The 17,538-nt window shown below is 40.1% G+C and overlaps 1 protein-coding gene across 3 annotated transcripts in view; it reads right to left on the bottom strand.

Annotated features, from left to right (window-relative positions):
- The window catches only part of NRP1 (neuropilin 1), a 127,956-nt gene that overhangs the window by 12,739 nt on the left and 97,679 nt on the right, over positions 1-17,538 (bottom strand). For 2 of the 3 annotated variants that reach the window (XM_081834238.1, XM_081834236.1), the window contains exons 9-12: positions 16,025-16,359; positions 11,123-11,267; positions 9,568-9,672; positions 4,843-4,902 (exon numbers count right to left, since the gene is read on the bottom strand). In XM_081834238.1, the coding sequence (XP_081690364.1) occupies positions 4,843-4,902; positions 9,568-9,672; positions 11,123-11,267; positions 16,025-16,359 (645 nt within the window). The remainder of the gene's footprint in view (positions 1-4,842; positions 4,903-9,567; positions 9,673-11,122; positions 11,268-16,024; positions 16,360-17,538) is intronic. The other variant, XM_081834237.1, reaches the window with a different exon arrangement.

Genomic DNA, 17,538 nt, shown 5'->3' with positions numbered 1-17,538 from the left:
AGGTGGCAGCAAGGACAAGTGTGCTGGCACTACCACTGCTTTGCCATTTCAGATGTCCCTCAACTTGTGGTTGGTGACCGTGCAATGGGGAGATTCCTGCACTCATAGGGGTTCTCTGTGTGTTCGAGAACCCTGGAAAATTAGGATTCTAAAATGTGTGGGGAACTTTCACAAGTACGGGTGTCTCTTTGTTGTTAGGAGGAGGTTTTCAAAGGTTGTAAAGGGCCTAGTTGCTGCTGATTTTACTACTGGATTGTTTAAGAGGGCATGTAATTGGTGGTGTGTTAGCCAGGGCATTTGGGTGCTCCCTAGTTTGTTTTGTATTTCTTGTGTTGATATGGGTTTGTTCTTTTTGTAGAAGTCTGCTAGGCGGTATAAGCTTTTGGCTTGCCAAGTTTTTACCTGGAGGTTTTGTGCTGCATGGTGGAATAGTGGGTAGTGTGTCACGGGAATTAGTGGGGATGGGGCTTATTTTCTACTTTTGCAAATCATACAGTATATTGTAGGTGGTAACAATGAGCATAAGTAAATAAATCCAAAAAAAAATTGCGTGCACTTTAATTGGCCCACAAGATGGCAGCATTTAAATGAATACATTTGGAAAGGACGAGAGACAAATGTGGCCCACAGCCAACTAAATACAAAATAGGCTTCAAAAGAAGCTCCCTGTAAAACAAGGGAAGTCTGGTATTATGTAGCTTATTTTGGTCTGGATGAGATCATATCTTGTTTCCAGATTTTGTCTAGTTCTGCCTAGTAGTCTTACATGAAATAGTTTGTTATCTTTTAATGGAGCCTGAAATTTTAATGTAAAAACAAATTCCGCACAACTGAATCCTTTTTTGTTTTTGTTTTTTGGGATTTTCAGAAAAAAGTTTCAAAATAGGTAATATACTTTCATTGTTGGGAGAAAATGCCCACTTGACCATGGACAACTCCTAAATTAATAACCCTCCTCTCTTTCTCAACCAGGTAACATTAAGAAGGTCAATATCTAAAGACATCATCCAACTTAAAAAAAAAACCTATCCCTAATTAGCAAAAGAATGAAAAGAAACTCCCATAATCTCAAACATGAACTCATGTTTGAAATATTGTCTTGCTGTTGTGACTGATGATGTTTCAAGCTCAACTAGGAAGATTGATAGTGTAACAATTCAATTCTCTTTCACCAGGAATGAGGTAATGCAGGGCAACCCTACACCATCAGCATTCTTGTGATAATGAAAACATACTGCATCAGATTTCAGTGGATGGACTGTGACCCACACCTGGTAGGTTGCATCAATTACATTTAATTTTTTGAAATGAGAAGGAGAAAAAAAAAATCAATGTAAGTGGCAACTTGCAGAATTGGGTTAAATATGGGCCCTTGTGGGCCTGAAAAATATTGCACACTAACATTACAGAATAGGTGTGGGTCAGGTGTGCAATATGAAGGAATTCGTGCCAGCTAAATTTGTTTTCTGCCTGTTGAACTGCACAATAATTCAAATATTCCATTGGAACTCAGGTAGCGGTCCTCATTGCTCACAAACCTTAACTGAACATACTATTTCAATTAATTGATGCTAATTTACAATTGCCCATTTGTGATTTTAGTGCAGATGTTCTCATGAAACACACACGCGCGAAAGCAGCAGATGTCTAAAATACCCAGTTAGGCAATTTAAAAGATGGCCAAGTGATGAGGCAAATATATTGCAGGCAAATGCCAATTCAAGTTGAGTACAAGCTTGCTGGTTTGCAATATTCCAAATGATTCCATTATATGTAGAGCACTTGAAATAAGCCCCTGGATGTCTTGGCTAGGCTTTCAGGGCTGGCATCTGAAAATGACTTAGCAGTCGAGCTACTGCCTTGAGTCAACAGAACCAGAAGTGCAGGACCGGTCTTGCTTTGCTCTGAAACCCTTCTACAAATTCCTACATTTTCAGTTTGCCAGGGGTACAGAGAAAAACAGCAAATACAGCGGCACTAGTTGCCTAACAAGCTGTTTGAATTAGAGTTAATGGGTGATGTGTAGCAAAATCTCCATATGACTCTTTAACAAGCATAGAGGTACATGGCATTATGTAATTAAAACAAATCTGGCCTGTGAGAGTAGCCAACAGCTGCGTTTCTTGGCCACATCTTGCTCCCGGCTGGAATCATTAATACTCCACATGAACAAGCAGTTGGACAAATTCTGTGCAATACCATTTGTCTATCTTGGTCTACACAGGGTCCCCTCTCGTGGTCCCCCCCCTCATCTGTTTTAAGCAAGAAGGGATGGGATGCCACCAATCAAATATCCACTTTGGAGACACAAAGGGTTGTATCAAATGAAGCACTACTCAGAGCAGAGCCACTGAAATCAGTGGGCCTGTTAGCCATGCTCATTAATTTCAGTGTGCCTTCTCTGGGCAAGACCAATGCTAGCTATAACCCAACATCATTTACAAGAAGGTGAACATTTGAATAAAGAGACTAATTTCAAAACACTCTATGCAACTTTTAATTTGAGCATGGACTTTTAGCAGTTGGGAGCTCTTGACAAAGGGGTAGCTTGCACATTATGGCTCTCACATGGAGGCCACTAACTGTCACCAATTGTCGCCAACTGGCAGCAGCAGCTCAGTGCCTTGACAGGGCAATTTTATCTGTGCCCCTGCAAATGTTACTTTTTAAATGTTTACAGTAGTGTGAAGAACATTGATTAGAGCAAGGAGCTGCTGCAGCGTGACAACGGACACCTGGAAAAATATATGCGGTGTCCTTAGAAGGTTTACAGCTGCACTCCTAATGTTTGCTTAATTGGGAGTAAGCCTGATTGACCTCAGTGAGACTCGATTCTCAGGGTACACATGCAGAAGGATCAGAACAACATTTCTGCCCAAGCACTTTGTAAGTATTCTTCTTCCATGTTGCTTTTGCAGGTTCCTAAAGGAATTCAGTTCATTCCTCCAGCCCACACTTCTCAAGCTTCCGCCACTTTGATGTCTCAATGTCATGTACTTTGCTGAATCGCAAGAAAGAAAGATTGAATTTAAGAGGTTGAACTTGGCATGCAGGGAGTTTGCAATTCTTGCATGAATGGAAGCTTGAATGGAGTGTAGCTCTGGCATCTACCCCACAGTGCTGAACAGGCCCATGACTTCTTGCAAGGGGTGGCATTCAGCTAACGCTTGCAGGATGTGCTTCCTTGCCCTTGCATTTTTCCTTCCTTCAAAAATGGGCAGGAATGTGAGTCGAGTGAGACTCCCATTGGTGTCCATTCATATCCCCTGAGCGGACATTTTGAGACAAATGGAAATTGAGCTAAATGGGGACCATTCAGTTTGGTTTTCCATTTGTCCCCAAATGCAAGCACTGGGCACTGCGTGCGTTCCCTAGTAATGAATTAGTTCTGCAATTTTAGTTCTTGCTTCCTTAAACTGCGCAGGGAAGGTGGTAGTGAGATCATTTGGGAAATAAAATGAGATCTAGGAAATGTGAGAAAGCCCATCTTTTTGTTTCAATTGGAAGCTTATATAAAAGATACTTTACCTAGTAGCTCAGGACTTTCCTCTAAATGTCAGAATGCACACGTACTTGAAAATAATCAAACAATCTAGTAATGTAACTGCCAATATAATGTCTGTCCCATCAATACAATGTCTGCAAAAGCGCAGATACAAATGTGTTTGTCTCAAGAAATAAGAGGGCAGGATGTTGCTCACAATAGCCTATGCTGACTGAACAATCTTGGGAGGAAGAAAACAGTTTGGAGCTGGGGAAAGTGTTCACCTTCATGACATGGAAATCCAAAGGTTAAGAGACACAACCTTGCAATTAACCACCTTCTCTTTTGGCTAATCAGGCCTGAAACAGAGTTGTCTTTAAGGAAGCATGAATGCTGTTAATTCATTTATGTTTTGCTTGTAGCAAAGCCCCCAGTGTCATGTTGTAGTGGAAATACTTACACATACACACCCTGCTAATAAATTACTTTGGAGACTGTGCCGGATTGCAGTTTAATAAAGGAAATGTGAGTAACCGAGGAGTGACCAGTTCCCCTCTTTACAATTATTATTAACAACAACAAAATTAACATTGGTGCTGATCACTGTTGGAGAACTTTGGGGAAATGCTCTTTCTTTCTCTCCTTTCAAGCCATACAGGATATTAAAAATGGCCAGAACTCCTACTACGAAGCCCCATGTAACTGCAAATTAAGAGCTTTTCAAAAAGCTATTAGCTATTGTATTGATTGAGGGGGAGAAAGGACCAGCTGCCACTAACAGCTTCTCTCCTCTCTGCCCAAGTTTATCGTAGCACTTTGCACAACTCTTTTCAAGGATTCTTGCTAGAAAAGAATATTGTAAAACTGCCAACTCCGTGGTGGGGGGAAAAACGAACACACACTGCTTTTTTGGGTCGGGTTTTGCAGAATGGTGGAAGCTAAAAATAGGATGGCCTCCTCCTCGGTTATTTATGGCCTTTGTTCCTTTTTAGTTTGCAAACACATATTCTGTCACAGAAGAGATACAATTTATTTATTCACACACCCCCTCACCTCAGAAAGTGCAGCGTGTGATTTGGCCTGTGAATTTTTGGGTAGTATTGTCACCATTTGGCATGCAACGGCACAGACGGGAAGCTAGTTCTGTGCTGCATATACATGTGGATGGAAGGAGTAAAATATTTACTGTACTGAGCTTGGAGACCAGATGCTACTTTATACTTCAGAGAGTTTGAAGGGATGGAAAGCCAGAGAGTCCTGCAATTCATTATATCTGTCTTTGGCACAAGATAGCAATTGTGAAATGCACTCTATTTTAACTGGAAACACTTTTTAAAAAGAAAAGAAAAACGTCATACCTGGCTGTACGGTAGTGTCAGCTGCTGTTGGGTTTTCTGTTATCACGGCTGTGGTACTGCCTGAAAAGGAATTGCATATGATATGTCACGTAGAACAGAAAAAGTAGATATGTAAATAACTTAGAAAAGTTCCTTGCTTATGCATCTAGCTATGTGAGCATTCGTGCATAAATTAACCCCAAAATCGAAACACTCAAGATTTGGTTTTCTTTGTCAAGAGGGATAATACTTGAAAAACTTCTTCAGACTTATGATCTTGGACACAAACGTACACATTCAACCAATTGATCCTCTTTACAGAGGAAGCAACTGAGGGTGATTTATATAAGGCCACATCGCAAGACCAATTGACATGAACTCATTTATGTTACTTGGAACTTTAAAGGTAAATGTAAAGGACCCCTGACAGTTAAGTCCAGTCGTGGACCACTCTGGGGTTGCGGCGCTCATCTCGCTTTACTGGCCGAGGGAGCCGATTTTGTCCACAGACAGTTTTTCCTGTTGGTTGAGAAGGATGCCACACAAAAAACAAGTTCCAAGCAAATTCAGAATCACAGTAACTTCCTGCATGGATGAGCTCAAGGAGCCAATGCCTTCGAACGGCTTCATGGGTGTGTTTGTGGGGCATAAAAAGTCTTAGGAACATAATATGTCCCACTCTTCCCTTAGCAACAGATCACAACAGAAGGCAAATGACAGGTGCAGTTGTGAGTGATGGTCTTGCAAGGTGGACATTTCACATGCAATAGATATTTACATGATTCCACATGGGTCAATTAGAGAGTGGTCCATGGTTGCTGCTGTGTATTCTAACTCAATTCTTCCAAAAATAAGTGTCCAAGGGACAATTAGATAATTTACCAGTATCCTGTCACCAGAATTTGTTCGTATAATTAACCATCCTAGTGAAATTCTTGAACTCCATGATTACTTTATCATGTAATAAATGTATTTTTGTTCTTCTAAGCATATAGATAAAGGCTTTGGAAAAAAGGGGGAGAAAAGTCAGGACCAAATGTATCAAGTAATAAGCCACTGATTACGATCAACCAAGCCTTCCTCCTATCGCTGCAGGGAAATATTTAAAGTGCTATAATGATTGTGATGAGGTTTAATGAAGCTATAATACTTTCACGCCAAGGAAAGAGCGATAGAGAGTGAGTGGTGAAGGTACAAGTCAGACATGCAGGATATATATAGGACAAAATATGCATGCATTACAAATGTTTGCCTTTATTAACTGAAAAAAATTATTGGCCTGGTAAAAGTAGCAATTAGCTTAAAGTGCAGTTGCAATTATACGACTTAGGCAAGTTTATTTTGATGCACTTCGGCAATTAGGCTTTCTGGGTTGTGTGCAATTAATAGAACCCTAAGAGCATAATTCGTAAACTCTCCATATTAAAGAAATAAAAAAGCAAGAGGAGCACTCTTTGTGGGTCTCAAACCCTTTGCAGGCAGAAAAATGTACAAAGATACTGAACTGCCCTAGAGTAATACTGTTTTAAGGCTTGCGCCTGTATTCTATCACATAAACTCACTCACTTGTATTGCACTACACACAGATTTATTTATTAATGTAATGATTAGGTTACTATCAATCAATCAGTTTACTAGATTTATTAATGCAATGATTTGTTTACTTTTCCTTGTAGATTTCTAATAATAGTAACAGAAGTAATAATAATAAAAATATCAATTTAATAGTAACGTAAAATAATATTGACTTTATTATCCTGGTTTTAAAATGTGATGGACCATTAGTCACAAAGTATTGAGCTATGAGCTATGAGTTTTGATCTCTCTTCCTTCCATATACACCATTAGGTCTGATGGGTACAGAACACAAAAGTGCCTGGCAGTGGAAGCAAGCAGCAGCAGAGCTGTACAACGGCCTGTATGGCAGCAGGGGTGAAAGCACTGACGGCAGTGGGGTCAGCAGGATCACTGATGGGCCCATCTGAGCTCTAGGCCCATGACAGGTGCCTAACCATGCTGCCCCCAGACACTGACCCAGGTTCTGCTGCTTGAAGGCTCTCCCCCCAGCTGTGTCACTGGGTGGGAGGGGGCAGATAAAAGCAGCAGAATGTAGAGAGGTAAGGTGAGCGGCAGGGACGCGGGTGGCGCTGTGGGTTAAACCACAGAGCCTAGGACTTGCCAATCAGAAGGTCGGCGGTTTGAATCCCAGCAACGGGGTGAGCTCCCATTGCTCAGTCCCTGCTCCTGCCAACCTAGCAGTTCAAAATCACGTCAACGTGCAAGTAGATAAATAGGTACCGCTCTGGCGGGAAGGTAAATGGCGTTTCCGTGCGCTGCTCTGGTTCACCAGAAGCGGCTTAGTTATGCTGGCCACATGACCCGGAAGCTGTACGCTGGCTCCCTTGGCCAATAAAGCGAGATGAGCGCTGCAACCCCAGAGTCGGTCATGACTGGACCTAATGGTCAGGGGTCCCTTTACCTTTAAGGTGAGGGGCACTCCTGTCTGTGGCCCACTCCATTTAGGGATAAAAGTAGACCTCTTCATTCCACTTTATAGTCAAACTAGTGAGTAAACACACACATGTCTGCTTTGGCCTTGAGAGGCAGAGGGGTCAGGTGGAGAGTAATTGCATTCCTCTGCAAGAGGAAAATACCAGATACGGAATAGGGTTGGGTTTTTTTTTGGGGGGGGGAGAGCAATGTTGAACCAGCCCAGTGTTTTTTCCTGTCTCTTAATGTCTTGAAACCAGATGGAAAGCAACTCAATGAAGTGGAATAACAGAAAGGCAAGATCAATGGGAAGTTTGGAAACCAGCTTGTTCATACATTTTTCTTTTTGCCCCCATTGGTTTGTCTTAGTGGCAAATCTAGATTTGGGTTGAATGGATGAGAGATGTGGCTTTGGGACTTGGCGGTGGTACCCATGGGGTGGGGTATATATGGTCCTTTATCTTAAAAGCCTCCTACAGAATATTATTCAAAGACTATGCCATAATTTCCATCTCGTAGCACTGAAGCTGTGTGCAGGCTTCTGTAGTCAGAAAGGTCAGGAAAGAGGCAGGAGGACGTTTTTCAGTGTTTAGGGCTTGCTGAACTTCTAAGCACTTTTGCAGCTTTTTTGAAGGGTTGTTACACTTGACTTACATAAGAAGCAGCAAAGGCAGCCTGAGAAATCGTAATGTGAAAAGCATGCACTACAACTGTGCGGGGTGTGTATAATATATAGAAAGACTACACTGTTTTTAGTAAAAAAAAATTTGGGGGGGAATGTGAGATTCGGAATGAGGCAAACACTTAAATAATGAGTGCATTTGCTTTCGTAGGCATTTTTTTCATTAGCTTTAGTAGGGTCCCCCCCTCTCCCCACCATTTAATTGCTGACTAAAGGGGAAACTAAAACCCATCCCAAGTCCCTAAACAACTGTTTGCTACCTGGCTAAGGTTATCTAAAGTCCTCCGAGTATGCACTGCCAGATTTTAACTGTCTTGGAAACGTAGCTATGCAAGCGGCACTGCTATGTAGGAAACAATAAATGTTTAGCCCTCCAGCTCATAAGGGAGCGATCATGCAGTAACTTGTAGGAGGAGGGAAATGAGGCCACTTATTTGTAGGTATCTAGCTCTGGCTAGCATAGGCTCTATCCAGCAGATCAGACATATAGCCTTATGGGAGAAGAGAATTCCAAACAGCTACATAAGCCAAGCTAATTATGGTATATAAAAGAAACAGATACACTCTGGTCTTCATAAAAGTGAGCCCATGGGAGACTTTTGCTCTCTACAGCTTTTTTTTCCTTTCTAGTGCTTAACAGTACTGTACAGACTTAGGTGTGACTTTGAAGAAGTAAGAAGGATAGACCACCACTGAGTTTCAGTTCAGGCAAAATTGTGTATGCTAATGATATAGAAGAAGACTTTCCTTGCCCCCAGTCCTAAATGACCTCATTGCTAAATGGAAACTGACAGAAATCTCCCCAGGTTGTAATGAAACTCTGTCTTAGACAAGATGCACCTTAGTTCTAAGATTATACTTACCCATCCAACTACTCTTTGGAAAAGGGCAGTTAAATGATAACTGATTAGTCTACATCTGTGTTAAAATATCACCTGGGGGAAATCATACTTTAAATGAACAAATAAATTTAAAAGACCCTAGATTTTCATTAGGCTTGCAAGCTGTAATTGGTTAAATTGGTAGATTAATCAACTAAAGGTTTAGGTGATTAAGCCATGGAAGTCAATTTTAACTAATGAACATAGAGTTAAATGCAAACTTGGGTTTTCTTTGGAAGCTATTTCTGCAATGGTTTAAAGGTAGCTTTTTTGTTCCTTTTTTCATTTTGTTTTTAACTTGTATGCCACCTTTATACATTGCTGTACCTAAGGCCACATACAACCCAGAAATGAATGTTAGATTTTATTTAACAAACCATATGTTTATTAGATAAATACTTCATTATCTCAAAAAGGAACAAAGATTCAAATCTTGGAAAACAGATCTGAATTGGGTCAATTAATTAATGGTTTCATTGGTTAAAAGACAAGTGACTGATCCACTCCAGGTTCCTTAAATTGTCATGCAAATAAAAATGAATATATGTAAGTTGTGGCAATGCTCGTCCAACAAAAAAAGTCATGCACATGTCATGCTTTCTTATTGTGAGTGATAGAGGCAAAGCAAACATTGCAACTGGGATTGGACTGAATAAAAATGGCGTTGCAATGGAATGTGGATGGTTTCTGCACCTGTCAACTGGAAGTCATCACCTGTTCCGCTGTGGCAGTTTGCTTGGTCATCATCACACTCATCCACAAGGTTGCTGTCAGGAGTGGTTGGGACAGAGGTAGGTACTGAAATAAATAAGCCAACATGGCTTGATTAAAACATACTCTGAGACTTGTTAGCATTTCAGCCTGCAAGCATGATTCTGTGATGAACAAAGACCATTCATTTCATACAGGAAACATCTCTTTATTTATCATTTTCCCATATCCTGCCCTTAACATGCTCTGTACTGTACTGTCTAAGCTGAAGGCCAAGAATAATATTGTCAAGTCAAATAATATGCTTTCAAGATGCAGATTTGGAAACAACTGACTCCGCCTGAAACTGAACTCACTTGGGGGTGGAAGGTGGGATGTGTTGTACCTACAGAGTTCTCTGTGTGAAAGAGGTTTCCTATTCTTCAGTGGATGGCATTTTATGTATACCCACTATTTACATGAAACTCTGAATTGGTGGGTGGAGAAGAAACGCCATATGACCAACGGAAGGCCCCTATCTACACGGGGAGCTTCAGAATTAGGCCCCTCATAGATAATGTGTACACAAGCTGCTTGCTCTTAGACGGTCTTCTTGTCGATTATTCATACATAGAACTGTAGAGTTGGAAGGGACCCTGAGGATCATCTAGTCCAACCCCCTGCAATGCAGGAATATGCAGCTGGTCCATACAGGGATCGAACCTGTAACCTTGGTGTTATCAGCACCATGGTCTAACCAACTGAGCTATCCAGGCTCACGACATATTGGTCAGCATACAAAGAGGGTCACGCAAAAGGGTTTTTTAAAAAAAAGCATTTTCCCCTTTGAAAAGCAGGTCTTCATGTCACATTAGATTGCTTTTTTAAAGTTCTGCTCCCCTTAGTTTCCCAAGTGAGTTGTCATGACAAACACATTTCTATAACCTATATGTATAATGTGAAAAGATTGATACTGTTTTCAAATGAAACCAAATGCCTTGAACTAGAGGAAGATATGGAGGATCTGCATGAGTTTTGGCCTTTTGTGGACTGTTTATCATGGGCAAAATGATCTATTAATTCATTCCCTTGGGGGATTATGTGTGTGTGGGGGGGTGTCACATGCTGGTGGTAGTCAGGGTAAAAGCAGGTGACGGGTGCAGCCAGAGACAAATGAGTTCTGGACTAGCTAATTTGGAATAAAGGCTGCCCTGCTCCAATTTGCACGATGGCTGCTTCACATTAGAACTGCCATTTCCTGAGAAGTTTGCTGAGAAATAAGCCCTAGTGGATTTGAGCAAAAAGGACGAAATCAATATTTGTCCCCCTTGTTTTGCTGTTGTGATCTTCAGCGTTACATCTTCTCTAACAAAGATTATAAGGATGCTAAGGTAGGATAGGAAACTAACTACCGTTGCAAAGCACAGTACTATTAACAATAACAGCTAATGGAAAAGAAAGCGATCAAACATTTCTCACTCTGCTGTAGCATAAGCAGGACTGTATGTAGGAAAAGAATAATAATTAATGCAACATTAATCTTAGGCTGTGCAATTACCTTCAATTTCACAGCCCAATAGTTCCATCCTCAATCCCAATCCACTGTGGGTGGCTCTTTCAGGGTAGACACGGATGAATCTGGTTGTTATAGGCTCAAAGGTACGGAGTTCAGGGGTGTCATAGTTTGTGTTGCCTTCATAAACCTACATACAAAACCACACAGGAATGCTGTTTAATAATCACAGGATATCTTTCATTTTTAGCCAGCTGAGATTTTTCATGCTTTTAGCATTTGAGAAAGTCAACAGGTAGCCCAAATCCTAAACATTTTATCAAGTGGCTGACTCTGCATTAAAAAATGGGAAGGGGTAGAAGTGAAAGTGTTTCCAGAAATCAATCTGTCAGGATTAGCACAGAAGCAGATTTTTTCTTAATGAGACATCTTTTAAATGAGACTCACATCTGAAATTTACATGGATGACTTCGGAGGAAGGGATTCACTGTGGTTTAAGTTCTGGCACTGTTTAGCTATGATAAGACACCTCTTCAAGAGAGAAACTTCAACTGTGCTTTTCTCCACTTGCCCAGAGGCTCACAAATTATAGTTATATTGTAAGTGTACAAATTAAACTTTAGAAGCAGTGCCCATGAGACAGATTTCTTTAAAACTAATCCTAGGAAAGGCTAATGGCTGACAAGCTTGCTAACTTAGATGTGGTGGACATTTTGAGGATGTATGAGAAACTGGATAACGAGTTTATTTGGACACCTGTCAGTTCTGTTATATCTATAACACAGATCTCGACAGAACAGAAGTTGTCTAAAGCCACACTTAATTTGCACAATAACTCTTCAAAAAGTGGCTATTTAAAATCAACAAACTTGTGAATGCACGTGCTCTTGTCCAAAGGTGAATGTTACAGATTGCTAATCATTGTTTTTGTTATAGAGAAGAAGAGCTCGTGGGCTTTCCTTCATCAGATGTGAGGTCTCCCACAACAGAACACTGTAGTGGATAATATAATGAGAAAATATTAACATTTGACTTTGTACAATGTTGCTTTTGTGTGCGATGTGATTTGGAGAGAGGTGGAAAATGAAATGAGTCTTTTATATGAGCAGGTGAAAATGTCATAATTAGGAAGCCAACCATATTTTCCTGTTTCAATCATCTAGCCTGTTTTTAACCTTGCTGTATTTCTACCTTGATCACTCCTGCCTACTGCATATATTTTGGCAGCCACATGGAAGCCACCTTACCAGAAATGTTTCTGTCTGGAGGTGTTTTCCATGGGAAGGCTTATCTATGGATTAGCCTGATGCTTTGTGGACTACACAGTCCAGTGCTACATGTTTCTGGCAGTGGTTGGAGTGGAGTGTCTTCACTCAATAAATCTGGTCCATGTGCTGATTTACTTATGTATGTTATAATTCTGACACACAACGGTATCCATGTGGCTGGCTTATGGCACCATTTAGCATGCTACTTTTTCCAACATGAAGATGAATCTCCAAATAGGAACCGGCATGAATGGACAGTGCAAGTTAATCTTCCAATGTAAGTACACAAACTTGGTGACTGCTTGTACTGTGTACCCTCAGCAGAAATGACCACGCCGCTTTCCATACATTACAAAATACATACAAGTTGGAAAATGTAACTTATATCTGACGCATAAACCTGATGTTGGGATCTTCTTAAAATTATTGTCCTAATCCTGAAAACATTATGCTGAATTCTAAATTCTGGTCCTGTAAAAACCACTTATACCCAGGTTCCTTAGAAGGAAAAGATGCACGGAGACACAGAGAAAAAAAGCACAATTACAATTACACTCTCCTTTGGAATCCAGTGTGAAGATTATAGAGGCATTTTAGGGAATTCCCAGCCTTTAGACTTCCTTCTTCCCCCACCATATTTTGATAGCAAGTTGTCAAGATACTAAATTCTTTTAGGGAGAAAACAGCACTCAAAATAGAGCAGGACATTCCTCCTAGATGACCCAGAAGCTGATAAAACAGAGGAACCTAGAAAGCAGTGTATGTGTGAGGTTTGGGGGGGGGGAATAGAGATCTCCCAAACCCTGTTCTTCCTTCACATCCTGGATATACAGGAAAAGGAATCAACAAGTGGGACCTGCGACAAAATGTGTGTAGTACTTTTGCTCTGGATTCCAGCCAATCAGTTATGCCTTCTTCCAGGAAAATTCCTTTCATTCCCCCTCATCTTCAGTTTTCTGTGTTTTGCCCTCCCAAAAGATGGCATTCTGTGACCACCACTGACTATACTCACACCGTATTGGGACAGCTTGGGGTTCTTTATCCCATTGTTATTTTTCCATACCCCATTTTTTCCCTTGCAAACCTTGCATTTCCCCTGAGAACTCTGGTAAATCTCTTTTTGTGTGTGTGGATGGTGCCATTAAGGAGTAGCATTCAAAGAGCTGACTTTGCTATTATATATATCTGATAAGTACATAGAGTTCACTGTTATTATATATGACTAGTGTACTCAGAGCAGTCAGTAAATACATCTCATTAAAGAGGATTGGGAGGGTGTGGCAATTTATATCTAATTAATTCATAGTTACTAGGATTTATTTTACAGTCACATTTTGTTTCAAGCATCATAAAAGCACCCTGCTAAATGAGAGAGGGTCTATGTTATTTACAGTGCAGGCACATGCAGTTTTAGCTATGGGATCCAGACTTAATTGTCGTTTAAATAGCAATATATAATAATGGAAACTTTCTATAAAAGGTTTCAGAACAATGTACTGACACACAGGCATAGAATTCAATAGACATTTAATGGTCCCTTGAATCCTAATTATACTGAATCATTGTCTTGTGTCATATGTATAGTCTAGACCTATCTGTGATTTAATTATGACTGTTCATTCACATGCACAAGTCTTTTCAGAATGGGGTGAAGAGAGGAAAGATACTATTATTTCATCTACTACCAGGTTTATTGATTTGCTTCAGGGAAACAGAAATGCATTTTCATCAGGAAAAAGGAAAGTGCACAGTGATGTTCAGAACCATTAGTCCAATGTAGCCCAGGATTGTCTACTCCAGCCTTCCTCAACCTAGTGCTCTCCAGATATTCTGGACAACCACTTCCACCCCCCAATCAGCATGGCCAATGGTCAGGGATGAAAGGAACTGTAGTCCAAAACATCTGGAGGGCAGTAGGTTGGTCTGTTTGAGTGGTAGTGGCCATGGGACATTCTGAGTGCAAGAGGTGTTCTACCACTGAGCTACAGCTCTTCCTCAATAAAATGTGGGTTCCTGAGATGCCCTCCAAAAGAAGGCATAAAAATTCTTGATTATTTTATGTTACAATATGCTTGTTTCTTTTGCCGTTTGATACTGCATTGTTGTTATCTTGCTTCATCTGAATGTCTTCTATAGGAAAGTGGGATAAAAAATTATTAAATAATCTGTGCAGCTTAGTTTCTTGGTGCTGCAAAATGTGTTGGTCCCCCACTCTAGCGTACAGTGCTTCCTTCTTCCAACAGGGCAGTGATTAAACTGTGTTTCATTTCAAGAAACAGAGCTGCTTTTAATTTATTGCTTTTAATCAGTGGTTACTATTGCATACAGTCAAGCTTGATTAACGTTTTCAAAACACCTTGGTCCTGTTTTAAAATCCACCAGCCTCCTAAATCCTAGGAATTTATCAAATTCCTTTATAATACATTTTTCCATCATGAAAGAAACATTATTAAATGTGTTGAATATTTTAGTAGGATTATGCATGTTGTACAATATGGGATTTTTTTTTTTTAAGGAAGTGCTAATCTCTGAAGCTTATTTACTGTTAGAAATGAAAACTCTAAGTGGACTTAATGTGTTTGCCAGCATTCATTTTTGTCAAAGGCTGCCGGTTTTGACAGTTATGGCAACTGCCTTGAGTTTAGAACCAGAAGGTTGTGCAGCATAAGGTATGTCACATCAAAAGCATATGGTGCTCTATTTTCTTCCCCAAGGGTTTGTAAGAATATGTCAAAACAACATGTGTTTTTTACAAACAAAAATAAGTGGTTAGATCTCATTGTTGGGATTCTTCACACTTGCAGTATCAAGGCCATTTGAAAACAGGCTCACTTTTGCACTCACTCGCAAGAGAAATGGGGAAGAAAATAGCTGCACCTGGTTATAACACCCATTGTGGTGTAGTGGTTAGGGTATTGGACTGGGGCCTGGGAGATCAGGGTTCAAATCCACCCTTAGCCATGTAGCTCATTCGGTGACCACAGGCCAGTCATCCAGGTAGGGTGGTTGGCTGTAAAAGTGGACAGCTTAATAGAATCTCTGACTTTACAAATATGGGATGAATCTGTGCATGCAAGCCAGTGTACAAGTGGCTGACATTCATGTTCATTTAAGCTTGACAAATCTAGCAGCAAGTCCTTTTCACCGGAACCAGCTATTTATTGTCCAATATCCCTATATTTTTGTTTGGAAAACCATTTGTTTTTCAAAATCTGGAAAACTGCATTTTTTGAGAAACTGCTGTGTTTCAGTTTTTATGAAGTGTGAATTAGGTAGGTCTGCCTTTAAATGTGAACTGATTTTAATTTCATAGAATCCTAGAACTGTAAAGTTGGTAGAAACCACAATAATAATCTAGTTCAACTTACTGCAATTCAGAAATCTTTTGCAGAATGTGGGGCTTGAACCCGTGAACCCGAGAGTCTCATTCTCTACCAAGTGAACTATCCCAATTTACTCTGAATCCCTCCTCAGGAGCTAGTTCTGTTGAATTCAATGGGCTTATTCCAGGAAAGTAGAATTAGGACTGGACCATTGGGTTTGCACCATTACCTGCTACCTGATAATTTTTAATGGGAGAAGCTAGGGTTTGAACTGGGGACCTTCAGCATTCAAAGAGTGTGCTCAACCACTGAGCTACACATTACTCTTCCTTGCCACATGTTGATTATAACCTCACCTTGGCCTTCCTCTTGCTGGCATCCATAATCCATTTCCAGTCCGATCCATTGTTGCTGTATCCAATCTTGAACTTTCTCATGAAGACCTTGTTTTCTCTGTGTTTGCCTCCCTGGACAATTATGCCTCGCACTATCTTCTCTTCACCGAGGTCTATTTGAAGCCACTCCTTTGAGTATGTGTGAGAGGTGGGTGGTGGTAGTGCCCACCCAACACGGCTCGTTATAAGACGCACATTTTCTGGGATCCAGTTTCGCTCAAATTCATTTGATGCAGTAATCTGAGAGTCAGTGATGAGTCCAGACACCATACCCAGCATGCCAGAGCAAGGATAATCTTAATAATAACAATAACAATAATAGAATGTATACATATACATACAGGACTTATAAGTGGTAAATGAACCAGTATTATTCCCCTTGTATTATGGACAAACTGGGATTTTGATGGATCAGACTCTTCACTACATTTTATTAAATTACCACTCCACTCACCACATCTGAAGGATATATGTAAATCTGTGTACTTCACAAGATACCCTATATGTACTGTTTCAGTACAGGGTCCGTTCTGGATAGTCCTTTGAATATTCTATCCATTAGGTAATACCTCAAATGCATGTAATTTAATTCTCTGACCAATCAAAGTTTTACTTCCTTAAAAAAAAATATGCAGAGAAAAATGAAGAAAAAATACCATGAAGAAATTCTTCCCTGCAGGAAACCACAAAAACCCATGAAGAGCCTTTTCTTTTCCAGAGATATATCTAATTTCTGAAAGGAAAAAGTAACTTCTAATCGTGAACTTTTATATTTGACCAAAGAAACATTTTCAGTATTCTTCAATGTATCCATTAATATAGCTATTGTACAGTTCATTATAATAGGAATGATAAAGAATATCATTATGATTGTTTTAAATAGATTTTTGCCACCTCTAGCCATATCTCTCTCTCCTTCCGTTTTTCCTCATAAATAATGTTTCATTTGGTATCATAAAAATCAAGTCAGAAAAATGTGCTTGTCTTGAAACGCAGGATGGTGTTGAAACATGGGAATCTACATATATTTAATTAAAAAGAGATTGCTTATTATTATGTATTTATTTTGCCCCGCCTTTTTCCCTGACAGGGACTCAAGGAAGCTTACAGATAAAATAGGGACAGCTAAAACATGGGGGGGGGGGGAAACAATCCTTAAAAACCAATTAAATACAATTAAAACTATATATAAATATAAGAGATCTATTAAAATCATAAGGATAATTAAAATAAAAATAGCATGGTACCAGTAACAGATGGCACTTTCTCTTAGCTAAAATACATAGGCTTGGCTCATATTTGACACTAAGCCAAAGTGTGAATGAGAGTGCAGGTCCTCACTGCAAAAGTTGCAGCTACTTTTGCTCCTCTCCCTCGTCGTGCTGCTGCTACTCTACTCACAGCTAACCATGGTTTGGCTTAGTGATATGCCTGAATGATCTGTCTTGCTCCAGAGAAACCACAACTTATAACCA

Source organism: Podarcis erhardii (assembly GCF_964252035.2).
Source record: "Podarcis erhardii genome assembly, chromosome: 12".
NCBI classification, from domain to species: Eukaryota; Metazoa; Chordata; class Lepidosauria; order Squamata; family Lacertidae; genus Podarcis; species Podarcis erhardii.
This window is presented reverse-complemented; position numbering and strand designations above follow the sequence as displayed.